The sequence below is a fragment of the Girardinichthys multiradiatus genome, chromosome 1, assembly GCF_021462225.1.
Source record: "Girardinichthys multiradiatus isolate DD_20200921_A chromosome 1, DD_fGirMul_XY1, whole genome shotgun sequence".
In the NCBI taxonomy this organism is placed as follows: Eukaryota; Metazoa; Chordata; class Actinopteri; order Cyprinodontiformes; family Goodeidae; genus Girardinichthys; species Girardinichthys multiradiatus.
The window spans coordinates 35974313-35993048 of record NC_061794.1 but is presented as its reverse complement, the minus strand read 5'-3'; the positions used below and the strand labels follow the sequence as shown (position 1 = coordinate 35993048).

Sequence of the window (18736 nt, the reverse complement as noted above, 5' to 3'; positions counted from 1 at the left end):
TCAATACTGGGATATTGATTTGAAAGGAAAAGAAGTTTGTTGAAAAAAATTTTCCGTCTGTGTGTGTGCGTTTGTTTTTCTATGTAGTCCACATGATATTTTAGATGATTTTTCTTGTTTCCGTTATGAAGGTGAGACTTCTTGCTAAAATCAGACAACCTAAACAGAAATATAAAGATGGGGACATTAAAAATTAATGAATTATTCAGGTGGAACCCTTTATTAAGAGGTCAAAACCTCTTACGGTATAAAATGTAAAACAAAAAAGGGTATTCATTTACTTGAATCAAAATTTTATTTACAGTAACAAGGTAGTATAAAGATGGACATGTTTCAAACAGTAGAATGCTGTTAAGAAGTCAGTCAGTCATTTTCTATACCGCTTCTTCCATAGTGGGTCACCGGGAAGCTGGTGCTTATCTCCAGAAGTCTATGGGCGGAAGGCAGGGTACACCCTGGACAGGTCGCAAGGGCAACACACAAACAACCATGCACACACTCATTCACACACCTAAGGGCAATTTAGAGAGCACAGTCAATGTCTTTGGACTGAGGAAGCCAGATTACCCAGAGAGAACCCACGCATGCACGGGGAGAACATGCAAACTCCATGCAGAAAGACTGAGGTCAAACCCAGGACCTTCTTGCCGCAAGGCAACAGTGCTACCAACTGTGCCACCATGCAGCCTGTTAAGAAGTCTGAACTTATATAAATACATAAATGAGATAAGATAAAATTTGCTTTTCATAAAATCAAAGTTGACACAATTATTAGTACCTCTGACAATCAATTTAAACAAATGTACGGTAATTGAATGTACTTTTTCTAATCCATCAATTTCTAGAAACTTTTCATCTCTAATCCATAACTTCTTTTTCTCTGGGGAATAGATATGACATGATGCTCATTTTTTAGTCACTTTTAGAGAAGCAAAGAGTGGCATCTCGGGGTCACCAAGTCTCAGTAACAACCATTAGAGGCTTGTTTATGGGTAAATGTTTATGCATTTAGCAGACACTTTTATCCAAAGCATCTTACAATTAAGGATACAACAAGGCAGTTAGTATCAAAGCTAACATGCCATCAGCTGTTTATGATGCTAAACAAATCATTTTCTGTGCTACTGTCACAAATGTAAGCATGTGGAGTTAGCTAAACTCTACTGGAGCTTTTAACTGGAACTGCCTCTTTTAATCAAATGAAACAAAAACTGGGATTTTTGGAAGAAACAAAATACTCCAGGTGGGTTTGGTGTCAAACAAAAGATAATTACGTGGAAAAGCACTCACTGTCCACTGTTAGGCTGTTTTCTTAGTGGATCTGTAATGCTGTGGGTCTGTTGCTGTTCCAAAGGCCATTGAAACCTCAGAGTGCATTGCAACATGACGTCTTTGAAATATTTTAGATCAAAAATATGATGGACTCTAAAAATCAACTGAAAATGCGTTGTCATTTAGTCTTTCAGCTGGATGGAGATCCAAAAAGATGGTCAAATCAACACAGACATCTCAGTCCCGAGATCAAAATCCTGTAGAATACTTTCGGTGTTAGCAGAAGAAAGAGATCGGAACAGAAGACCCAGGGCTCCGGAAGATATAGAAAAATCTTGCAGAGGAATAATCAAAGTTACCTCTTACTGTAATCTATGTTAAGGCTTTTTACACATCTTTACCAGGCATCCCAACACATGTGACCAGCACTGCAAATATTTGTTTTGCTAGCAATAAGGCAAAATTTGATCTGGACAAATACACATGTGAAAACTTTGCAAAAGCCAAAGCAGAAGGTGAGTGGACAACTGTAACAGTCTAGTTCTTTACCTTAAAATTAAATTAGATTTAATTTTATTTTACACTGTGTACAGGTCCTTCTCAAAATATTAGCATATTGTGATCAAGTTCATTATTTTCCATAATGTCATGATGAAAATTTAACATTCATATATTTTAGATTCATTGCACACTAACTGAAATATTTCAGGTCTTTTATTGTCTTAATACGGATGATTTTGGCATACAGCTCATGAAAACCCAAAATTCCTATCTCACAAAATTTGCATATTTCATCCGACCAATAAAAGAAAAGTGTTTTTAATACAAAAAACATCAACCTTCAAATAATCATGTACAGTTATGCACTCAATACTTGGTCGGGAATCCTTTGGCAGAAATGACTGCTTCAGTGCGGCATGGCATGGAGGCAATCAGCCTGTGGCACTGAGGTCATATGGAGGCCCAGGATGCTTCGATAGCGGCCTTTAGCTCATCCAGAGTGTTGGGTCTTGAGTCTCTCAACGTTCTCTTCACAATATCCCACAGATTCTCTATGGGGTTCAGGTCAGGAGAGTTGGCAGGCCAATTGAGCACAGTGATACCATGGTCAGTAAACCATTTACCAGTGGTTTTGGCACTGTGAGCAGGTGCCAGGTCGTGCTGAAAAAGGAAATCTTCATCTCCATAAAGCTTTTCAGCAGATGGAAGCATGAAGTGCTCCAAAATCTCCTGATAGCTAGCTGCATTGACCCTGCCCTTGATAAAACACAGTGGACCAACACCAGCAGCTGACACGGCACCCCAGACCATCACTGACTGTGGGTACTTGACACTGGACTTCTGGCATTTTGGCATTTCCTTCTCCCCAGTCTTCCTCCAGACTCTGGCACCTTGATTTCCGAATGACATGCAGAATTTGCTTTCATCCGAAAAAAGTACTTTGGACCACTGAGCAACAGTCCAGTGCTGCTTCTCTGTAGCCCAGGTCTGGGGAATGCGGCACCTGTAGCCCATTTCCTGCACACGCCTGTGCACGGTGGCTCTGGATGTTTCTACTCCAGACTCAGTCCACTGCTTCCGCAGGTCCCCCAAGGTCTGGAATCGGCCCTTCTCCACAATCTTCCTCAGGGTCCGGTCACCTCTTCTCGTTGTGCAGCGTTTTCTGCCACACTTTTTCCTTCCCACAGACTTCCCAATGAGGTGCCTTGATACAGCACTCTGGGAACAGCCTATTCGTTCAGAAATTTCTTTCTGTGTCTTACCCTCTTGCTTGAGGGTGTCAATAGTGGCCTTCTGGACAGCAGTCAGGTTGGCAGTCTTACCCATGATTGGGGTTTTGAGTGATGAACCAGGCTGGGAGTTTTAAAGGCCTCAGGAATCTCAGGTGTTTAGAGTTAACTCGTTGATTGAGATGATTAGGTTCATAGCTCGTTTAGAGACCCTTTTAATGATATGATAATTTTGTGAGATAGGAATTTTGGGTTTTCATGAGCTGTATGCCAAAATCATCCGTATTAAGACAATAAAAGACCTGAAATATTTCAGTTAGTGTGCAATGAATCTAAAATATATGAATGTTAAATTTTCATCATGACATTATGGAAAATAATGAACTTGATCACAATATGCTAATATTTTGAGAAGGACCTGTATATGTACTGGTTGAACAAGACATTTAATGTGGCCATGTTTGTTTTTGTTTCTCTGCCAAAAAAAAAAGTTAATGTTATATAAGACAGGGCCACAGGTATTTCAGGTCTACTAATCTGACCTTGACAAGAAACCCACTCCCATCATATGCAATCAGTATATTTTCCTTACAACACAAAATATATTTCAGAGGTTTGTAAAAGAACCTCAAAAGATTTAGCAGGGTTCAGATATAAAACAATACACTATAACACCTACTAGAATATACAGTCATATTCAATAAATTAGAATATGGGTTCTGACGAGGCTCATTTGTCAGATTAAAAGCACCATTGGAAATTAACAACCATCAAGAAGGTATTAAACCAGTTCTTCATCAAATCCATGTAGCTGTATTAAAAACATATTTATAGGTCTGATGTAATATTTTAATCACAAATATTGCGTTTTATTAGCAGAAAACAAGCAGTATACTTGAACATCTTGCAGAGCATATAAGACAATAAGACAACTTTCTGCACGTTGCTACAAGCCATGAAGGGTAAACAGTAAACATGGAGAGAAAGGTTCTCAAGTCAGATGAAACCCAACTTAAACTTTTGGCCAACTTGCAAAACACTATGTGGAAGAAACACTGAACACACCATCCTCACCATGAAACATAATGATGACAGCATCATGCTGTGGGGACCTTGTTCTTCAGCAGATTCAGAAGGGCTGGTCAGAGTTGATGGGAAATGGATGGAGCTAAATACAGGGTGTTCCTGGAAGAAGACTTGTTTCTAAAAAAAAAGACTTCAGACTGGAAAGTTCACTTTACTGGCAGCACACATAACCAGGGCTTTGAAGAAATGGTTTAGATCACATTATATTCATGAATTAGAGCTAAAACTTGAGAATCGCTGGCAACTCTTAAAAACTGATGTTCACAAACTCCATATTCATTTGAATGACCCTATGCTATTTTTTTAAATAAAAGAATGAATAAAAATCTCCTCAGATAATTTCATATTTAAAGAGTTAAAGAACATTTGTTTCTTTTTTTCTTACAGTTCACAATTTTACGAATGTTTGTCTGTCACATGAACACAATTAAATACATTGAGAATTGTGGTTGTAGTGTGAAACAAATCCAGAAATATTTCAAGGATTTTGAATGCTTTTGCAAGCCACTGTAGATAATTTAAAAAGTAGCTTTAAATTGCTACTGGCCTTGAAGAAAGAAAGGTGCCTGGATTTAGGCAGCCCCTAAATTGACACCTTCCAAACATTCTTAGGAAATTCCTGGATTTATTTTATTAGTTTGAATTTCAACTTATGTGCCAAACTAACCTGTATTGTAGACCTGTTACAACTTCAATTAAAGCCCTGTTGTGTATAAAAATCAAAATCTTACATGCTTTCCTTGACTGGTAATAATCTTAACAGGTAAGGTATATACACTGAATTATATAACCTTAAAAACAGCTTTATGTCTTTTTTTTAAAGCTTAAAAATTGAGATTTAAATTGTTTTGAAAAAAATACCAGTTTAAAGCAGGAGTCCATTTTTTGGTCATTGACTCCATAAAAAAAGAAAACTAAACACACAACAAAGCATGTAATTTATCTTCGTGATAATTTAATTGTAGAAACATTCATCAAGCATAAGAAATGATCTTTCACTTGTTTGCACTTCCTCACTTGCATACATGCGCTGCTGTGTGATTCACCTTGCTTGCTCTGGCCAGAGGAAACTACAGCGATGTTATACAGAAAACAACACACTTAGCACTTGATAAACAGACATTTGAAAGAAGAAACACATATCGTACGAGTTATTGGAAGGAAATGCTTCAACGGAGCTGTAGTTCTGTATTAGCTGGTATTGTTATATCATAGTTCAGCACCTCAGTGACTTACACTTTCATTGACTAAAGGGCAACCTTTCCGATGAGGTGGTCTACCACACTGACTGTCAATGATATAATCACAGAGATCATAACCTTTCTCTGACTTTGGAGTCAACTGGAAGGAAAATAACATGCCCTTTGTGAGGGTTATATTACTCAGTGCATAGATTAGTCAGTTTGTAAAAGAACGTAAAGAAGTCGTGAGACTGTCCAAAGGACTTATTTTTAATTCATCTGTGAAATTATCAGTTCTAGAGATGCACCAATCAGGCTATTCCTCACAAATGCCAATTTCCAGTTTTATTGTTGGTACGACCTGCTGATTGCGATCTTGTCTTATTTGATTTTTATTCTATGAACTATGACACTTAAAATAATAAAAATTATTTATTAGAGGGAAGTGGTTTTAGACCTAAAATATTTGCATTAAAGTATGCATCCCTCACCTTTAGATGAGTTTTATTAAAACCCCAAAAATGCACTAAACTACAAGCTGATGGTTGTTGTATACAGGAAATAGAATGTTTCCTATCTTGCCATGCGTTCAGGGGTGTTGAAAAATGTGTTTTTTACATGGGTCTAAACAGGAACAGTTTGTGCAACATCTTTGAAGCATGTTTTGTTTCTGATGCGCTCCCATTTTGAATAGTGCATGTCTATTGGGATCAAGAGATCACTCCCTGTCTGGGTATTAATTAACCTTCACTGCTCCATGAGAGCCTACAAGTAGTTAGATAAATATTAGCAGAATTAATCAGAAAGTAGCATAAGCCGTCAGTTTCACTTTCAGTTTCAAGCATCCCAAGTAAATCTTCATCCGTGCAGACAGCACAGTGTAGGGTGAGACTAACTAATATTACTGGGTCATTGCAGCAATACTTTAGTGAACTACGCAGCAGTAGTGCACGTGTGGTATGCAGTACATGGTGGGTGAGAGCTGCTTATGCAACAGAATTATTCACCATGTCAAAAGATCCACGGTCACCTGGGTAATCTGGTGATCTAACTCTATATGATATAGAATCAAATGTGTATCCCAGAGCATAATTTTCCTTACTGCAAACAGGACTTCCTACACCTTGGAAGCAAAGGGCATAGTGTATAACGTGGTATTTTGGTTCTGATGCATTTAACGAATAGAGGAAAAGAAATCTGATTTTTTTCAGTATTTGAAATGCCCATAGACAGATCAGAGCCAATCAATAGAAGATTGGTCAATTCCAATATCTGGCCAATTTATTGGTGCATCTCTAATTAGTTCAGTACATGTTAATACATAACTTCCAAAACATATAGATAAAAACAGGACAAAAAAAAAAGAACAATTAAAACTGCCAGTTTAGTTCAAACATAATCCAGATTCTTTGGGTAAATTAAAACATTGCCAAAGTTATAATTCTTAGCTACATTCATGAAAGACATTCAACCTAAATGTTAAATGTAAAAAAGTTTAATACAGACTGAATTAAACCTTTTCATTTTGTATAATGCGGCATTATGTCTTTAATGTTTATATGGCTCGAGTTTTGAGTCTCACAGCATGATGTGAACTAATCCTTTTAATATGTTTCTTTTAAATAATCATGCTCCCATTTGTGAGGCACAACCAGATACTTAGTCTGGAAACTCTAGAAACGTTAGAAACATCGACTTCAGAGAAGACTTTGCAATAGCATATTTCATACCTGCTTCTTGACTTCATTGTGTATTCAGGGCCAATTTAAAACTTGGTGGATCATTCTGGAGAAATTGAAATGAGAGCTTGCAAACCTTTAAATTAAACCCAATACCAACTCTCACAATAACTGGATAAGCATCAGAAAATTTAATAGAATGATATACAATTTGATACAAGTAGGTAACAGCAATGATTCTATGGATATATGAGGAGTAAACTTGATTTAGCAAATCAATTTTCCCAAATCTATACTTTTCTAATTAGTAATGACAGCCTATCTGACTGGTTAAAAATCTGTTTAGCTTTTTAAACTCCAGGCAGCGTGACAGGATAGAAAAAAATGTCAATGTTCCAATAGTCATGTGGTAAAAATATTACACTCACTGACATCTAAAACCCCAAAACTGCATTTCAGGGTAACCTTTACAATTAGCATTAGTGCTATACAGGCCAGCGGGTCCAAAATTCAATTCAACAAACTAAAAAGGAGCAGAAACTGTAGAATCAGTTGGCAAAATTAATGGCTTTAACTCTTTAAGTCTCTTTTCAGGTTGCACAATGCACACACATCTTCACAAACAAAGCTCTCAAACACCCACTACTTTCACCTCTGTCCATGTGCACCCGTGTCAACAACAAAAAAAAGAAATCTTAAAAGTAAAATAAAAGACTTATCACTCAAGACTCATAGCACTCATATTTTTTAACTTAGCATTCACACGTGCATACAGTGGGATGTTGGTTCAGCTGCACATCAGGAGCGTTGGCCTCTGACTTTTTTAAGTGTAATTGGACTTTGCATAAAGTGTTTTGACCTCCACACTCCAGGTTAAAGCCTCCTAGTTTATTGGTGTGAGATAATCCAGAGGTACAACTTAGTGCTGCCATACAGTGATAAATCCCATGATTAGGAATGCCCAAAAGGAGAGGGCTCCTGTATCTGTAAGAGAGGGGAATAATAAAACAAAAAAACATTAATCAGAGGTGCAAAATCAGAGAGACAGAAAGCAAACGCAACAGATATTCTGATAAGAATATTTCCTGGACTAAAAGGCTGACCTTAAAGTTACAGCAATTAGTCAACTAGACGAGCATGATTAATATACGTTTTAGACAAAAACAAACAATTGAAATCTTGACATTCTGAAGGCACCCACATAGTCAGGCACGATGTCCGTTTACTGTGAGCGGCGTGGAGTCTGCACGGATTGTATGAAGACGTTTAAAATTTCATAGTCGAGCGTACTAATTTCCTACATTTCCCACACTTCCTGCCACGGCGTCATCAGACGAGGTGAAGGGGCTAATTTACCTTGTAGCTTTGGGGAAAGAAAAGATGGTGGTATATAAGCCCGTTAAACCAGACTTGGGAGAAGAATACAATACACTGGTGAAGGACATGAAGACAATGGACAGCAAGAAACAATTTGGATACTTCCAAATGGATAGTATCAAGTTTGATGAGCTAGCTGGGCGCCTAGCCCCGTTTCTTCTCCACCAGGGCACCCTTGCACACCTGTCAGTGTCCTCGTGACTGTCTGGTTGCAGCAGTGTGTTGCACCCAGCTATCGCCTGGGCACATCAACTGTGTGACAAATAATGATAGAGATGAGTCTTGGAATAAACTGATTCATGATTTTTTCCCGCCGAGCTGTTTATTGTGTGACACCAGTCATAAAAATTGAACCTTGAGCCTCGAGAACGTGCGAACGTCGACGAAGTCAAGGATGCCCGACTCTGTGGGAGCCTTCAGACTTTGGCTACTTTGATTTTTTTACTCACACACCATAAATTCAAGTCCTAAATACCAAGGATGTTTAAGCAGATCTTTTACTGAATAATGTGAATAGCTGACTGCTGCATTTGTTTTCAAACAGAAGCTGCCACATGGCTTTCAAATGTGAAGTACTTCCAGTATAGCCACCAGAATCCAAAGACTCTTTGACCTTTTCTTGTGATTCTCTGCATGTATTCAGTTTCTTTTTTCTTCCATATTTGCAGCATTGTTTCCTGTATTATACTCAGCTTAGGCACAATGATTGACACCTCTGACAAAGGAGTGCAAAAAGCCTTAAAATCAAAATCCTTTTTGCTGCTGTAGCATTGTCTCCAACTGATAAAAGATATGAAAATGCCAACCTTTAATTTCAGATTTTTAATTTTGCGAGGAAAAAATGTGACATCCCCAGTGGCACAATTTTTTGCTACCCCTGCTGTCAATGCAATGTAAAACCACGTTTTGACAATAGAACAGCACTTAGGCTGGTTTCACACAGGAAGTGGCGACCACGTAGAGTTGGCCGGGCATTGAAAGAGAAAAGAAAAACTTCCAAAGCTCGCTGCTAGCGAACTGCAGCAAAAAAAGAGCGGCATCTTTGGGTCATCAAGTCTCCAACCGTTATGTGCCATCTACATGCTAGAGCCGCACAGTATGTAAAACTGAAAGATCACTGTGCAATAATTGCAATCGCAAAGGATTGCTGGGATGCAATACTTGGGAGGGTAATTTGTTTCAAGCATCATTCATGCAAATTCTGGATGTCAATAATTTATTTGGCCTGTTGGATAGACTTTTACAAAGACTGGTGGAAACGTTGGAATGAAGGAAAAGTAAAAAAGGAGTCAGAAAATGTGGGTTTGCTGTAACTGATATAGCCATCTAAACAGTATCATAATTACATATTTTTCTGCTATTGTGCTGCCCATTTATACTAAAAAATAATCTGGTAAACTATACCAATATACTAAAAATGGGTATTCACAGGTTATTTCAACAGGATAACTGTTATGGCCGTTGGCCTGCGATGGCAGTCGTAATCATGCAGATTCAAATGTGGCAGCAAACCGGTGGGATTAGCGGATCTCCTATTGGACCGGCCTTGTAAAGCTGGACCAGTCACGTCTGCCGATCGACCACCTCTTCCTTCAGGAAGCTCTGAGGGACTAATTCAGTGGGGCAGCTTTGAACTGTGTACACTGCTTGCCCCCTTGTGCCTCCTGTTTGCTTTGTGAACTTAGTGTTTTGTGAGTTGGCTGTGTATCTCTGTAGCTTGTGGAGAGTTTAAGACTTTTTTTATGAACCTGGTATTGGGTTTGAACTATATGGTGGTTTTCTCTGTATGGTTCTGATGGTTTAGTTTAGAGAGGCTTTCTTATGGTTTTGTCTATTGCAGGTTTAGACCAGCCCCAGCCCTGAGAACATTGACCTGTGATGAAACGTATGCTTGTCTTGACTAACAACACTTGTAATGTTGTCTCTTTATGTTCAGAGCCTTAATAAATAATCCTTTTCAACCTGAACTTACCCCCCTAGACACTACTTTTATGTTACCCTTTTCTTCAGTGCCAACAGTCGGTGTAACAATAACAATCCAAACATAGGACCTAATCATCACAGGAATGATTCACCCTTCTTTTAAAGGGCCATCAAAGTCACCAGAGATCCTCATATAGAAAAGCTGAGAGGTGGGTGGAAGAGAAGTTAGGATAATAGTGACACCAGGACTGAATGATCTAGAGAGACTGTGCAAAGAGAGTTGGTCAAAGATCCCTCTGAGTGTATGATTCAACCTTGTGAAATGTTACAGGAGAAGATGAGTGCAGGGGTACAACTTATTAACAGAGGCCATACAAACTATTGTGCCACCGGTGCTACAGAGTGAGATTATCCTATTTCAATAAAAGCTGAATTTCTTTTAAGGCTTTTTACTAGGGGTGTTGATAAATATGTTGTATGAAACTCGCCAGTTTGCAAGCTGTTTCGAAGAATACCATGATTCAGTTTTAAAGCCCATGATTGAGTAGTATGGAGAATCTTCATTCCCAAATGTCTTACCTGGTTACATGGCACTACTGATAGACTGCTTTGTAGGTGATTTGCTACTATATCCACAGAGCTGTGTGAAAGTCCATTCTGGCCTTGCTGCAGCTGGTGTGGGCTTCCCTGCAAATATTCCTCTGTGACACTACTGCTGCTGTCACTGTGGACATGGTTGTTGTTACTGCTGGGGTACTTGCTCTTCTGTGGCGAGGCAAAGGGGTTGTAGTCTCCTTCTAGGCTACGGTGGGGCTGGGTGTTAAACTCCGCTTGGAAAGACGAAAGCTGCTGCGTGACTCCGAGGAGGCCTCCGATCTCTACACTCAGGATCACCCAAATGACATCTGATGACACAAAAGGAACGGGTCACTTCATCCACAATTCTAACACTTTCTTAATTATATGACATTATATATTATATTACAAAACAGATTCACTATAGTGCATGCTAGGTGTAGTTTTAAAAATCCATCTGATGCTAAAATTGGCATGTTGGGACATTATTTAGTAAAATACTTTGGTCCTAATTTGCTTTCTAAGGAATATCTGGAGGGTTATCAGCCGTTTTAAACGTTTTACTGCAGCAAATGCACAATTACCGTAATTATATTACACTTTATCTTCATTAAGAACTGCTGCCTTCCACAAGCTACATGTTATGATTGGTTATACAACATTTCCAAGGTAATCATTACAATATTAGGGAGACAATAGGGAAGATGGGTATCATGTCCCAAAAAATGTTGAAACAACTTCAGTTGTTTGGGTCAGGCTGTTTGATTTAGAAAGATCTTATTTAACAAGCAGTTGAGATTGTCATGGGGAGCGCAGCTCTTACTCCTAACTTCATGTAGAAGAAATCCCAAAAATCTTTTTCAATTTGCAACTACAAATTATGTAGCCTGAACTATACGATGTAAATAAGCAGTCAAAAACTGGTTTGTCCTAATGGTGCTTTTTGGGCTGGGATTAAATACAATTTCTCATCCTCATGGATGCAGTTCACTGAAGTTCAAAAACAAATGAGCTTATGATCTGTTAGCAGTGCATTATTTAAGGGTTTATATGTCTACTAGGTAATCCAATTATTCTTTTGTAAAGATTCAATTTCTCACTTTCCAGTTCTCCAACATTTAAGTTCATATTAAATTATAAACTACTGAAATTCACCAAAAAAATTATAGCAGATATGTGTAGAGTGGGCAGCCCTTAAGTAAGGAACCTGCAAAATCCAGACAGTGCAAGGAAGGAAGGGTGGAATGAACAGAGGAACCATGGCCTTGGACGAGCTGATTTTTATCCCAGCCGCTTCACACTTGGCTGCGAACCGCCCCAGTGCGTGCTGTAGGTCTTAGCTAGAGGGGGCCAGTAGGACCACGTCATCTGCAAAAAGAGACAAAATCCACTGGTCCCCGAACCAGAACTCCTCCGGCCCTTGGCTGCGCCTAAATATCCTGTCCATAAAAGTTATGAACAGGACCGGTGACAAAGGGCAGCCCTGCCGGAGTCCAGCATGCACCGGGAACAGGTGCATGCGAACCAAACTCCTGCTCCGCTTGTACAGAGATCGGATGGCCCCTAATAAAGGGCCTCTGACTCTGTACTCCTGGAGCACCCCCACAGGGCACCACAAGGGACACAGTCGAATGCTTTCTCCAGGTCCACGAAAAATATGTGGACCGGTTGGGCAAACTCCCATGAACCCTGGAGTACCCTGCAGAGGGTATAGAGCTGGTCCAGTGTTCCACGACTGGGACGAAAACCACACTGTTCCTCCTGAAGCCGAGGTTCGACTATCGGCCGGACTCTCCTCTCCAATACCCTGGCGTAGGCCTTACCAGGGAGGCTGAGGAGTGTGATCCCCCTGTAGTTGGAACACACCCTCCGGTCACCCTTCTTATGAAGGGGGACCACCACCCCAGTCTGCCAGTCCAGAGGCACTGTCCCCGACCGCCACGCAATGTTGAAGAGGCGTGTCAACCATGACAGCCCAACAACATCCAGAGACTTGAGGTACTCAGGGCGGATCTCATCCAACCCCGAAGCCTTGCCACCGTGGAGCTTTTTAACCACCTCGGTGACTTCAGCCTGGGAAGATACTGCTTCCCTGGTGGGAAGCAGTATCTTTACAATATCTTTGATTTTTCAAATAATTTTATGCTCCCTAACTTTGTTCTAAAAACATTAAAAACACAATCAAATGATTACAGGTGAGTTTCAAATGGCGTTTTTGCTTGAAACAGCCTACATACAAGGGTTGGACAATGAATCTGAAACACCTGGTTTTAGACCACAATAATTTATTAGTATGGTGTAGGACCTCCTTTTGCGGCCAATACAGCATCAATTTGTCTTGGGAATGACATATACAAGTCCTGCACAGTGGTCAGAGGGATTTCAAGCCATTCTTCTTGCAGGATAGTGGCCAGGTCACTACGTGATACTGGTGGAGGAAAACGTTTCCTGACTCGCTCCTCCAAAACACCCCAAAGTGGCTCAATAATATTTAGATCTGGTGACTGTGCAGGCCATGGGAGATGTTCAAGTTCACTTTCATGTTCATCAAACCAATCTTTCACCAGTCTTGCTGTGTGTATTGGTGCATTGTCATCCTGATACACGGCACCGCCTTCAGGATACAATGTTTGAACCATTGGATGCACATGGTCCTCAAGAATGGTTCGGTTGTCCTTGGCAGTGACGCACCCATCTAGCACAAGTATTGGGCCAAGGGAATGCCATGATATGGCAGCCCAAACCATCACTGATCCACCCCCATGCTTCACTCTGGGCATGCAACAGTCTGGGTGGTATGCTTCTTTGGGGCTTCTCCACACCGTAACTCTCCCGGATGTAGGGAAAACAGTAAAGGTGGACACATCAGAGAACAATACATGTTTCACATTGTCCACAGCCCAAGATCTGCGCTCCTTGCACCATTGAAATCAACGTTTGGCATTGGCATGAGTTACCAAAGGTTTGGTTATAGCAGCCCGGCCGTGTATATTGACCCTGTGGAGCTCCCGACGGATAGTTCTGGTGGAAACAGGAGAGTTGAGGTGCACATTTAATTCTGCCGTGATTTGGGCAGCCGTGGTTTTATGTTTTTTGGATACAATCCGGGTTAGCACCCGAACATTTCTTTCAGACAGCTTCCTCTTGCGTCCACAGCTAATCCTGTTGGATGTGGTTCGTCCTTCTTGGTGGTATGCTGACATTATCCTGGATACCGTGGCTCTTGATACATCACAAAGACTTGCTGTCTTGGTCACAGATGCGCCAGCAAGACGTGCACCAACAATTTGTCCTCTTTTGAACTCTGGTATGTCACCCATAATGTTGTGTGCATTTCAATATTTTGAGCAAAACTGTGCTCTTACCCTGCTAATTGAACCTTCACACTCTGCTCTTACTGGTGCAATGTGCAATCAGTTAAGACTGGCTACCAGGCTGGTCCAATTTAGCCACGAAACCTCCCACACTAAAATGACAGGTGTTTCAGTTTCATTGTCCAACCCCTGTAGGTAAACTCGGAAAAACCTTTTTAAATATTTCCAAAAAAATTACTCAGGTGAGTTTCAAATGTATTAATGCGAAGATAATATTATTGTTCTGGTGACTAAATTTATTTGTGATTCTATAGGAGTTTTAGTGGAGCTGCTGGTATCCCGGTTTCTTTCTCGACTGTCTGTGTGACGTGGCTTCACATTAAATTTGCATGAAGTGCAGGTTTTTAAGATCTGATTACTCAGAATCAATTTCCCTGCCAGGTAGGAACACAGCTAAAGCTGTTGACTTTGGATTGAATAAGTCAGGGAACGTGTTGATGTCAGATCTGAACAACGCCTTAATAACTCTCTTTTATTAAGACAGAGCAATCACAAAAAGGAAAAAAAATCTTTCCTGTTATAATGCTGTTTTCTACTCCATTTTAATTTTCCTTTGTGTACACTTTCACTATGTATAAGCAGTGAGATTGTTGGAATAATTAGTTTTCCCCCAATGTTGCCGATATCAGAGTCATCATTACAAACTGCTTGTTGTAGCTGCTATCCACAACAAGCAGTAAGCGATTGCTGCAGTGTAAGTGTACTGCCCTTACCTCCATAGTAAAGTCCCGTAGCTGTGCACATTCTCCACTGACCCTGGTACATGCCAGGAGAGACGGGGCTGTGCATCTGCACGCTGACATCAGTCATTTCCTGGGGATCTAAAGAGCGTACCATTACCATGTTCACATGACCAAACTGATCTCCTCCCACATACTTCAGAGAAACCCCAGGAGGCCATGACTCTGTACCTGAAAGACAAGCAAACAAGCGATCTGGTGATGTGACACAGGACTGTAATTTTGACTTGTATCATATAGAATCAGCTTTGTCTTTTAATATAAAAAAACATTTCCCCCGAATTTTCCATTTCAAGATTCCATACTTTTCCAGATTCAAAGGTCTAGATTTTTCCAACAGTTTCACTACCATTTTACACATTTCAGGACAAAACATTCACCTACTTGGGTTTTGATATCTGTACGTTTCACAAATGATAAAACAACACACTACAAAATCCGGCTTCCAATTCAACAAACTTAGATCTGCTCTATTTGATATCTAATAATAATTAGGTGTATAACATCTGATTTGAATTTGAGGCTGCACAACATAACATCGCAATATCAGTGTGTGCAATATTCAATTAGCAAAGGACTGTTTGGAGTGCAGTAATAGTTGGCTGATATATTTCAAGGGTTATGAACTTCCATTTAAATGCTAATGTAATATTTAGCCAACTGGACAGAGTCTCACGGAGGCAGATGCTCACACCGGACACAAATGACATTGGCCAAAATGCTAAAGGTCACAGAGTGATAGAAGCACAGACGAGAATAGAGCAAGGATGAACACAGGAATATATCGCAACAGATATTGCCAAGTCACTATTTAACCAAAATTATCACCATCGCAAGATTTTAAAATATCGTGCAGCCATATTTTGATTATGTTACAATACAGTTCTGTGTTTTTGTTGGCCTGATCTGTTATCTCAAAGAAGGTATTGCTGCAAAATGACCTGATGCCATTGGCTGGGCTTCCTTTTATTGAAATACTATAACCCAGATAGGATGTAATAAAATTCAAATCTGCATGTATGATTGGCCAGTACTGGATTGCTAGAATTATATATACTTAGAAATGCATTGTATCAGTTTATATTTATACTTTCTAAGAGGGTCTGGAGGCTGAGGAATCTGTCCAATATTATTTTTAAAATATCTGAATGAATGTGCATTCATCTGATTTTTACCTTTCAAAAAAAGTGAAAGAACAGAATAAAGTCTGTAAATAAAACATTTTTTACATAACAAAATTTTCCTTTTTCTGAACTTGTCCGGACAAGTCTAATTCTAAATGTAAAATAGATAGTTTTCCAGACTTTTAAAAATGGAAAGAAAGCCTGTGAAAAACTGTCAGCGCTGTCTTACCGGTGTTCTGTATCCTCCAAGTCTTTGTGAATGGTGTGTCAGGTGGAACAGATTCACCCTCGCCAATTGTCACATCCTTCACAAAGGACATGCAAGGTGCATTGAAGTTGGGGCTTTCAAAGTCATAGTAAGCTCCTATGGCAGCCTGCAAGTTCCTAGAATACAACAGAAATTCGGGAAATCAGTACAGATTCCTGCACTACAAAAAATATAGGTCTGTGATTTTTTAGCAGCAGTTTACACAGAATGAAGACATTTAAGTTAAATAAGAGTGACCTTCCACAGATTTACAACAGGTCTAAACTTTGACCGGGCCATTCTTATACTTGAATATGTCTCGATTTAAATCATTCCATTCTAGTCCTGGCTCAAGGTTTAGGGTTATCGTCCTGCTTATAGCCTCTAAAACAAGCTGATAGGGTTTGGATCTTTTGGAGGCTATAGAGTTGTTTTTTTTTTTTACATCAGGTTTGCCCTATTATTTATCTTCCCATCAACTCTGACCAGTTCCCCTGTACCTGCTGCAGAAATGTATCCCCAGAGCATGATGCTACCACAACCATATTTCACCATGGAAATGGTGTGTTCAAGGTGAGGTGCAGTGTTTGTTATTAAATGGTTGCCTTTGATTTAATTTAGAGGTATCCGAGTAAAGGGCGCTGAATACAAATGCACGCCACAATTATCAGATTCTTTTTTGTGACAATTTCAGAAAACCATGTACAGTTTTCAAAAAAACTTCAGGTTCAAGACGTATGAAGACTTTTGCGAAGTGCTTGAAACTAGTATTTTATTTCCTTGTGTTTACTGCTTCTTCTGATCATATAATGCTACATTTACGCAGGGATATGTGTTTTTAAGGACAACTTCAGAATAGCCAGTGATTCTCTCGTTTTCCCACCATAGCACTGCCTAACGCACTGTTAAAATTTGAAAACAAGCCACCGGAAGTCAAATTAATGCAAACAGCAAACCAAAAATAATTTCCCCGATACTCTCAATGAAAATATCAATATTTAAACTCTCCCCATGCTAAATGAGTTTATATTTTATCCGGACTATCCACCGTTGAAGGCGCTCTAAGCAGATAGTGAGCGCTTGTAAATTATGTAATGAAGCGGTTTCTGGGCTGGCATTTGCAATAGATATCCCCTAATGTTATGTTACTTTAAAGATGTCCTACAAAATGTCTGGATGTCTATGACTATATTCGCATTACACAACAAAACAACGTAATGCAAGCCCTACTTTTAACAGATATGCAAATACTGCCACCAGCTCCGTCCCTGACAGGCAATCAAACGTCACACACACACACACACTGACTCAGCTAGTTACGTTACTACCGCGTCCTTAACTGTGCCTGGTAATACGTCCAAACGATAATGTTTCTTGTCAAGTAGAGAAAATTAGTTTCAATGTTTTTATTTTGTCGTTTCCTTTTTTAGATTAGTAACATTTGTGCAGCGAGAAATGCGGTGCAGAAAGCTAGCTACATGTCTATCTTTTTCCTTTTTTTTTTTTTTTTCCCCCGCAACACCCAGCGCACAGCAGGCCGGAAACGAATCCCCGGGCTCACCAGTTGGTCATGTCCAAAAAGAAGGCGCATCCGGCGGGATTCAGTTGAAACCCGAGCAGCCTCTGAAATTCCGATATTAAAATGTCTTTGTCTGTTGTGCCCATGCAGCTGAATTTCTGCATGAGCTCCTGGTCCAGGTCCAGGTCCAGGTCCATGCCCTCCATGTCCGAAAAGCCCGGGGCAGAGACAGGGGGCTGCGCTACTAATTTACACCGAGGCCTCGACTTGTCATAACAAACTCCAAAGCAGGGCCGAGTGCGCATGTCACATGACTGCACCCTGTGAGTGAGCGAATACAGAAAAAACGAAAGAGCGCTATTTCACATTATTGACTATTTTGAAAAACTGTTTACTGTAGTAACATGTATAACTATTAATCCTTTCAGTAAAATCATAATTACTGTACGTTTATGAATTCTTAAGGAATTACTACAATAAGGGTGTACGTCACAGTTACTTGGATAAATTCCGAACTTTTGTGATGTATTTATTCAAATGATTTAAATTTTTTTAAATCTGTAAGTTGTCTGGAATTTTTACATTAAACTATGGGGACTATTAAGAACTGGTTCATCCAGGAAACTAATTAAGTTAGTCCAACATATGTGTCATTAAATAAATTGCAGGAACACTCATATTACATTTAGTTATTTTATAGGTGAAACATGCGTTTTGGAAATCAAATAAACCCCTAAATGACGGTCCTTTGTTAACTGATCCTATTTAATATACAGATTTATTGAGAATCTGTATTTAGGGTTTTTTCAACAGAAAAACACATGCTTAAAATATATCACTCTCTGTGTAATGAGCTATATAATGTGTGTTTGAATTGAATAAGTTACGTAATTTAACGTTTGGAGGAA

The 18736-nt window shown here is 39.6% G+C and overlaps 1 protein-coding gene across 1 annotated transcript; it reads right to left on the bottom strand.

Annotated features, from left to right (window-relative positions):
* Positions 1-5023: 5023 nt before the first annotated feature.
* Positions 5024-18135, bottom strand: LOC124874462 (protein ILRUN-like). The gene is made up of 5 exons (XM_047375817.1): positions 17871-18135; positions 16292-16446; positions 14912-15109; positions 10828-11153; positions 5024-7932 (listed from the first exon to the last, which is right to left on the bottom strand). Exons 1-5 carry the CDS (start codon positions 18131-18133, stop codon positions 7900-7902), a joined length of 975 nt encoding a protein of 324 aa, XP_047231773.1. The 5' UTR covers positions 18134-18135; the 3' UTR covers positions 5024-7899.
* Positions 18136-18736: the final 601 nt, after the last annotated feature.